The sequence below is a fragment of the Plecotus auritus genome (genome assembly GCF_963455305.1).
Source record: "Plecotus auritus genome assembly, chromosome: 1".
Taxonomy (NCBI): domain Eukaryota; kingdom Metazoa; phylum Chordata; class Mammalia; order Chiroptera; family Vespertilionidae; genus Plecotus; species Plecotus auritus.
In genome coordinates, this window is record NC_137770.1 from 14,735,945 (window position 1) to 14,744,900 (window position 8,956).

Sequence of the window (8,956 nt, forward strand, 5' to 3'; positions counted from 1 at the left end):
GATATTTGTAGACTCAGATCAGAATCTGTAATTTTGTGTGTGTGTTCCTGTTGTCTCTTGCTTACAGTGGCTTCTTTCTTTTATGTTTAATGGGTTTTGGATTATGAACCTATGTTTCTTAAAATCTTATCCGTGGGAATTCTCTGTGGCCTGGGTTTCAAGTTAGGTTCTTCCAAAAAGGGTTTATGTGCATTTTTTTTCAACAGTAGGCACCGTTGGGCACTTTAAACTAAACTTAGCTTGCGGTCTCTGGTCCACACAGTAGAATTCTGGCTTCATACCCAGAAGACTTCAGGCTTGTGGTTAAAAATTCTCAGGGGAGGCTCTTGTTGTCTCTGGTCCCATCTGGAGCTGGGGCTGGGGCTGACTTTATCTGCACCGGCTGCCTGGGCGGGCAGTTACTTCTCCCCGGGAACCCATCGAGGGTGCCATCATTCTCGTGCCCTGGCTGGTTACAAGTGTTTTTACATTTATGGCCTGTTTGCTGACATGTTTGGTGATTTTAGGTTATGAGCTGCTTTTCCAATATCTGCTTGAACTTAATCTGTGGAAATCCTGGTGACCTAAATTTAGGTTCCTTTCCAAGAGAGGATTTGCTTTTTTTAAGACTTGGGCTGGGCCTGGCTGCTGTGGCTCAGTGGTTGAGCATCGACCAATGAACCAGGAGGTCACAGTCCGATTCCCCGTCAGGGCATATGCCCAGATTGTGAGCTTGATCCCCAGTAGGGGGCATGCAGGAGGCAGGTGATTGATGTTTCTCACATCAATGTTTATCTTTCCTTCTCCCTTCCACTCTCCCTAAAATCAATAAAAACATTTTAAAAACCTGTTTTTTAAACCTGTGCAAAGAGAAGAGAAAGGCATGATAAACACCATATGCCTTTCCCCTAGATTCCCTGAGAATTAGATTTTTGCGGCACTTGCCTTATTTCCTACTCTTCTGCACAATTCCCTCCCTCTCCACATATGTTCAGGGAGGTATCATGGTCTGCCTAACTGAGGTAGTAGAGTGAGTCATAAGCCCCATGTTATTAAAAGGTAAGGATTCAGGATCGAATTGACTTCTAAAAGCCTAGAAAAAAGCCCCGTTCACTCACCCAAGTGTAGTTGAGTTCCCCCTGAAACTGTTTCTTGCTAGTTTGGCGGACTCATTACTGAATTAATTTTTAGATTCAACAGTAGTTACCTGAAACAACAAAGATCGAGAGAGCCAAATTCTACGAGATTTCGTTTTCACTTGCCGTCATGACTATTAATAGCTACCTGTGCAATTAGTTACATTCACAAAGTCTCCTATTTGGTAGCACCTCACGGGCATCCTCTCCTGGCCTCTTTTATGTTCCCCAAGGCAGCCAAGAAACAGGAAGTCTGCAGAACGTAGATATCGCGGACGCCATTCCCCACCGCTCAGGGCCGTGTTGACAGGCAAGCCCCTGAAGCATTTCTTCCCTCGGGCCTCTTTGCTCCTTCTTTATGCTGCATTCCCATGCGTCTCCTGAGCCAGAACAGAAAGAAATGGCACCGCCCGGGGTAAGCACAGTGCAGCAGCGAGCAATCTGACAAGAGGGGAGACCAAGTCAGAACTCCCCCGTGCCTGCTGAGAGCTGCCTTCTGTGATGGGACTTTAATTTGTCACTCTGCCCTGTGACAAATTAAAAGGGGCACGCTGAAGGTCACAAATAAACTTGCTGGATGTCGCTGTCTTACAAGCCAGGTTCTTTCTATAAGTACTTGGAGGGGAAGGGTCGCATGGATTTGGGATCCTAGAGAACAGGACAACCTGGGCCCTTCTGGAGCCTGCTAGGACGTCATTGTGCAGATGCACACATTGTGGTTAGTGGGGTTGATCATGGAGGTCTTGAGGCGTCTAGCAGAGGTTGATTCCTATTACTGGCCCTAGTGTACTTTGCTGGTGCACATTACTGTGCTGGTGCATGCCACCACCTGGTGCATGTTCCCGCCAGCTTAAATTTAGTAGGGCACCGAAGGGAGGGAGACCCTTGACCTCACTCCCTGCTACACCTTTTACCAGAGGGACTTGCCTCCTTTTCAGCTGCTGTCCGGGCTACAACCAGAGTCTTGCTGAGCCCATAGGCCCCCAGGGTTGGCAGGAGAGAAGGGGGCGGGGCTCACAGCTCATCGGTGGGCCTGACCCCATCGCCTTTCCAGGGTCATATCCTTAGGGAGTATCCATAAGGCGTGTTGGTGGAGGTCCGCAGTCATCTTCCCAGACTTCCTGCTCTCTGCCACCCAACTCCGTCTGCTCCTGCCCTTCTCTCTGCTGTGTGTCCACTCTGCAGCCGACACAGCGCTAGCCCCTGGGGAGGTACAAGTGACTGGGCCCTGCCTCACGGAGCTGACGCTGTAACGGGAAGCACAGACTTGGAACAGGTCACCACGTGATGACATGGGGACTCCTCTCTGTGGAGGACCTAGACTTGGGGTTCTGCAGGAAGGAAAAGTGTGCTCATGTTGCCCAGATCGCCTAGAAATGTATCATCAGGTGGATGAGCTTACAGGGAACAGGGCCGGGTGGTGCCATACAGCATCTCCTCCCTGCCCCAAGCCTTCAGCCCTCACCCCGGCTTCCGAAGCCATCTCTGCCACAGACCTTTTGCTTGCGGCCTCCTCTAACCCCCTCCGCTCTAAGTAGCCCTTCCCTCCCTCGAGGATTCACCTCTCTGATCACCCAGCCTCCTGAATACGTGCTGTGCCGACACCATCCTATCACAGTGGCCATCTAAACGGGATCGGTGCCCACCCCAAGGAGCGTGCGGCCTCACCGGGACTCGGCGCCACAGCTCTCGCACTGACAGCAGGCGCAGGTCCAGACTCCTGGCAGCGTTCCCTCACATCCTGGGCCCATGACCCTGTGCATGGATGCAGTCTCTGTTCCCACTTGGCTCGTGAGGAAGCACAGAGGAGGTCTTTCATTGCTAGACATAGCCAGGTGATAAAATGATCAGGCGTGGCGAGTGCTGCCGGGCTCTGATGGGGATGTATGACGGGGAACTGAGTCATGGGGACATCAGAAAGGCGTCGAGGGGGTCTGATGGGGTAGCTAAGAGCTCAATCGTGGCCCTGCTGCTTATGAGCTGTGGGGCTCTTAAGTAAATCCTTAAACTTCAGATCCTCCTTGTGGCACCTGTACAGTTAGGATGCTCACATCCGCTCTGGAGTTCAACGCCGTCATCTATGCAGATTCTCAGGCTCCTGGCGGGTGCGCCCTCTTCTGTGGTCTAACCGTGACCTGCTGGCCTGTGGGCGTTTGTGTGGCGGTGTCTGTACCTGATCCCACCTAGGACCCTCCCCGGGCCATGCGTTCTTAGGGGGCGCTCAATGAACATCTGTAGGATGAATGGGGGAAGGAGGGAAGCCTGAGTGGATAACCGTCCCCACACGGCAGGCACCTCTTCCCTGCACGCTGGGTTCAGTCTTCCTAACATTGCAGCGTTAGCGGGGCGCGGCTTTTTCCTTGGAAGTACCCGGCCACCGTCCGGTTGTCTGTCCCTCCGTGCTGGCGGGTCTGCGAAGCCCAGCACAGCTCCATCCTTACGGTTTCAAATGGAGGCCCTGTTTGCATCGCTGTCGCCTCGGACGCGTGTTGTGGTGGTGTCTCAGCCGCACCCACTGAGTGAACATGCCAGTGACGGGAGGATGGGATTTCGGCCGCGTTGGCACATGGCTGGCTTGCGCCTCCAAGGGCTTGAAGTGTGAGCGCAGAGGGGCGGTGGGGGCTGCGGGGGCCTCATCACCCGGTCTCATCCGTGTCCTCTCTGTCTCCCCTCCGTCCCCGCCCGCAGGAACGGCCTGGGCAGCGGCAGGACGCGGACAGAGAGCGAGCCGTCGTGCGGCTCCCCGGTGGTCAGCGGGGACCCCAAGGAGGATCACAACTACAGCAGTGCCAAGTCCGCCGCCGCCAGGAGCGCCTCGCCCGCCAGCGACTCGGTCTCCTCCTCCTCGGCCGAGGACCACTACGAGTTTGCCACCAAGGGGAGCCAGGAGGGCAGCGAGGGCAGCGTGCAGAGCCGCGAGAGCCACAGCGAGGCGGAGGAGGACGAGCGCAAGCACGGCCCCCGGGAGGCCCCCGCCGACGGCGGCTGCGCGGCCCCGCACAAGAAGCGCCAGCACCTCGCCAAGGCCCGGAGGGTCCCCAGCGACACGCTGCCCCTCAAAAAGAGACGCACGGAGAAGCCCCCCGAGAGCGACGACGAGGAGATGAAGGAGGCGGCAGGGTCGCTCCTGCACTTGGCAGGGATTCGGTCCTGTTTGAACAACATCACCAATCGGACGGCAAAGGGGCAGAAAGAGCAGAAGGAAACCACAAAAAATTAAAAAAACAAGTCACTGATTTGTTTTGAACTGAACGGCCATTTGGTTTCAGCATGTCAGGAGATTTCTAATGATTTGTGGCAATATCAGCAATTTCTTTTTTTTTTCTTTTCTTTGTTTTGGGTTTGGTTTTCTTTCTTTCCTTTTTTGCTTTCTTTTCTTCTCTAATTTGCCCCCCCCCCTTTGTTTTGGACCCTTGAGAATTTTACGTTTAAAGGAGATTGAAGCCATAGACTCATTGACATTCAGCTGTTTTACAAACGCTTCTCATTATCTGAAGACAAAACCGAAAAAGCCAAAATTATATCATTGCTTCCTCCCGCTGGCCCGAGGCCGGGGCTGGATCCGCAGGGGTGTCGAGGAGGATGCGGCGGAAAGCCCGTGTTTGGCACCTACAAGGCAAAGTCATCATCGGTCAGGCCCAACCGTTAGGTTTCCAAGGTCAGGATGTCCACCCAGTGGGGTTCACTGAGTGAGTGTGCGTGAGGCAACTGGGGAGAAGGAAGAGCCCCTCGCCCCCCGGGAGCAGGCCCGAGCTTGTGGCACCGGGCAGCGTGCTGTGCCAGGAAACCCTGGGCACTGCCACTCTGCATGCGGGGCAGGGGGCGGGGTCACCGGGCCTCAGTGCTGCTTAATCCTGAAGCCGCCTGGTGTCCCGCGGTGGACACTGGTGTCAATGACGAAGGAAAGGAAATGGGGTCAGTTTTTAGTGATGTTCCTAATCAATGAATTCTGTTCTATCTTAAATTAAGAGAATGTTCCACAAGCCATAAGCCTGAAGGGTTGGCCCTGCACACACACACACACACACACACACACGAGAGTGAGAGAAAAGCCACAGGCTATTTTCTTAACTGCCCAAGTGAAAATCAAGTCCAAGAAATTACAATAGCTGTCAAGGAAGGAAATAATGGTACAAATCTTTTTCTGTCTGTCAGAACTATTTGATCCAAGTGAAAACAAACAAGCAAAAAGCTATGGAACCTGCCATTAGTATTGTGGTCTGTTTTTAAAAAGATGAAAGGCACATTGATGGACACACACACACACAAAAGGAAAATGTGGCAAAAAGGCAAAAGAAAACTCCTATACTGCCCTCAAAATGGAGTTTGCAAATAATGTCAGGATCCATCTTTGCAAAAATCAGTGATTTCCACAGTCAGCCCGTTGTAGCCAGCAGAAATTTCTGATCCACCATGCATGGATTCCTTCTAAAAGAAAAAGGAAAAAAAAAATCATAAAAAGACAAACTTTTTTTTATTCAAAAATAAAGTTCTTGTAAGGTAAATAATGTATTTAGCATGAAGCATGAGTTATTTTCCTATAAATATAGAAACTAGAGAAAAGGCTATGCCTCTGATGTTTAAGCCCTTAGGCTTAGAGGTTCTTTGGGTTTTCTTTTGTTTTTTCCTTTAGTTTTGTTTTGTTTTTTTTCCCAATTATTTTGTTTTGGTTTTTTGAAGCAGGTGTTTAAGGTTTAACCTTCTTCAGGGACAAATTCTGACTGTTGGGGAACTAACTCTGCAATATAAAACTATCTTCATGTTCCGGTAGGGCCTGCCTTGCCTGCACTTCAGCCCCAACCCCCTCTGATTCTCTGTGGAAAAGTGTGTCCTTTCTCTCTCGTCTGGACATGTGTATCACGACGCAATAATTGGAGGGCAAACTTCGTAGTGAGTGTGTATGATAGAATCCAGAGAATTAGGGGACGCTGACTAGGGAAACCATCACCACAATTTGGTCCTAGGAAAAAGGCAGTGGATAATTATGCAAATTTGCCAGGAGAAGGGAAACACGCTAACAGGCCTTATTAGAAGAGGGGTGTGAGTTAGGGGTCATGCGAAGGGGGAAGCGACGCAGGTGTCAGAAGGACCAGCCCCACCGTTTTCCTGTGACTCCCTGTCACGGTGGGAAGGAGGGGCCGGCCATCTCTACCACCTCCGCACACGAACCAGCCTGGAATTAAGCCCATCTAGATTGTGAGAGCGAAATTTAGACCACAGGACGATGCCCCACAGCCCAGAAACTCCTGTTCTCTTTGCCTAAAAACGACTGGGGGAGCCCCAAAGAGAAACCTCTAGAAGAATGTGATCTTCCACCCGAATAGAGGGAAATTGTAAAACACCCACCACTGTGGCTCAGGATATGAGGGAGAGGGATGGAAGTGGGTCGTGTTGATTTTTAAAAAAGGGGCCTGTGTGGAGCCCTGGGGCCCAGCACCAGGCAGGCAGGACCTCCGTCCGCGGGGTGCAGGGCAGGGAACTGCTGTGTGCCTCGTGCTCAGCTTCCTGTGGGAGACCCTGAAAAAGTCGCCTGTACACCAGGTCGACTTCGTTGTCTAAACCTGAACTCTTCCAGCATATTCGGTCAGGGGGCAGAAGGGAGTAAGGATGTAGCATCTCACCCAACATTCGACACCCCAAAAGCCATGCACAGCTCTGAAACCCGAGGGACACGGATTTGTGTTGTCACCTGATCAAGCCCAGGAAACACCCCGCCCCCCGGGTAAAATGTAGACTTCCCTCCAGAAAGGCAGGTACAGGTTCAGGACTGTTTCTGGCAAGGGAGGGGGGGTTCTTCCAATTTAACCCCCCGCGGCGGGCTGTCTCCCCTCATTTCATTTTTCTAAAGGAGCAAAGACCTCTTTTAGAAAATAATAAAATGCAATGTGTGTGATTTACTTTTCTGATCTCTTTTGAGAATTAGATAACTATCTTATAAAAGTGTGTTCTTAACTCCAGAACCACTCTTTTTGCATAAATACCTCATTGGGCAGCTTTCTAAGTGTTATTTTCCTGAGCTCCCTCGGCCCCTTCCGCAGGGGCTGCGGGGGGACTTGCAGGGAAAACTTTAGTGAGGGTACTTTTTTCTATTTTCCTTCTGTTTTGGGGGGCATACACATTATGCATAACCAAAACAATGGCTCAATTGTGTTTAAACTTTGTATTTCGATTGTTTAGGGGGAAAAAAATCAATGTGTATGTGGCCGTTTGTAGTGAGTTCATTGCCGAAGGAGGCTGTCCACGCCCTCACCACGCGGGGGCAGGAGCGCCCCGCCCCGCCCCTCCTCCCGGAGCAGCAGAGAATTTAAGCACAAGCCTATTTGTGAGAGTATTTTGCTTGCGTGTCCTTCACTTTAGTCTTGGAATTCCTTCCCAAACGTCGGGTGTTCCGTAGCTTCCACACGAGCCTGTGTATCCATTAGTCCGACCGGTCGCCTGGGCTCCACTCGAGGGGTGCGGCGGTTTGGCCTTCGTGTCTCCTGCGGGAGAAGTGGCGTTTCACGTGTCATTCATTCCAGTATCTCACCTACTCACGGGGGGAGGGGGGGTTGCGGGGAACTATAGCAATATTTCCAGATGCTTGGGAAAGCAGTGAACACTTCAGCACCGTGACATCTGCCGTTACTTGCTGTTGGCCCTTGGACACATTTAAGAGAAAGAGGCCGTAGCTCTTTTTTCTTAAATGACATACACATAGACAGTTATTTTTATGCTACTACAGTGGTCTTTTATCTTTACCTACTAGTACTCTGTGGAAAGGGTTTGTCTGCGTCATAGATTTTTTCCCAGCCTTATAATCTACCATAAGCTCCTACGTCCCCTCCCCCGGCAAGTCGGTATCCTCTTGAGAGTTCTTGGTCAAGCTGTCTTACCCGAACGAAGATGGCCCAAACCGGCGCTGAGAGGGTGGTTGGACACAGCCGTGGCCAAGACCGCCGCGGCACCTGTCCGTCGGGCGGGGCTGAGTGTTTGCGAAGGCGCGTGTCCGAGGCCTTTCCCAAGAACTGGTTTTCCTTGGAAAAGCACTCGGCCTGGGCCCGGCCGTTTCTACCAGGGCGCATCCTGCAAGAGGCCATTGCTCTGTTCCTGCCTGAGGGACAGCGTGTGGCTGTGGGCTCTGCAGAGTGAATGCCGCCTGGATGGCTCCCGTGCCCGGCTCCTCCCTGGCACCCCCCTGGACTGCTCAGCGCCGAGTGCTGCGCCCACGCCGCGTGCAGGCCTGGGCCTCTGGCGGAAGGGCTCTTGGAGAAGGAGTCAGAGTTGCGTACGAGTGACCTACACGGGAGGGTCTTCCCCATGGGACTGGATGGGTTCAATGTGACTTCTCTTTCCCTTTAAACTTGATTCAGGTTAGGAGTCCTTTCTGGTGGATCACAGCTGCCCAGATGTTGCAATTTAGTTTCATGTTTCTGTAGAGAAGTGTTTTTCCTTTCATCTTCAGGATTTTATTTTATTTTATTTTTTGCCACCAAAAGAACACATATGAACTCTGTGTCGTCGTTGCCCGCCCACCCCGCCCCCCCCCGATTGTGACTTACCAGTGTTGACAGTTAAATCCTTAGTGTCATAGGTCCCGGCCCTCCAATACTATATCAAACACTGTTATGCACATAATGCAGCACTGTGATCTAATTTAAATAATACTTTTTTATTATTTATACTACTATATATAATATACATCCACACTTTTGCTATATAACCTAAGTGGATAACCCTCTCTTAGTTACCTGCCAAACTCGGGACTTTGGTTTCTATTGCAGTTAATGCAGTTACACAGTTGTAATGGTGTCCTCTTTCTCCCTTTGTAACGGAATGTGTAAATCTAAGTGTATACATTGTGT

The 8,956-nt window shown here is 51.2% G+C and overlaps 1 protein-coding gene across 8 annotated transcripts in view; it reads left to right on the forward strand.

Moving 5' to 3' along the window:
- Positions 1-5,671, forward strand: part of FOXN3 (forkhead box N3) — a 368,404-nt gene extending 362,733 nt beyond the window's left edge. For 4 of the 8 annotated variants that reach the window (XM_080687002.1, XM_080687000.1, XM_080687001.1 and 1 more), the window contains one exon: positions 3,804-5,671. In XM_080687002.1, the coding sequence (XP_080543128.1) occupies positions 3,804-4,335 (532 nt within the window). In that variant the 3' untranslated portion in view covers positions 4,336-5,671. The remainder of the gene's footprint in view (positions 1-3,803) is intronic. The other 4 variants (XM_080686997.1, XM_080686996.1, XM_080686998.1 and 1 more) reach the window with 1 other exon arrangement.
- The last annotated feature ends 3,285 nt before the right edge of the window (positions 5,672-8,956 follow it).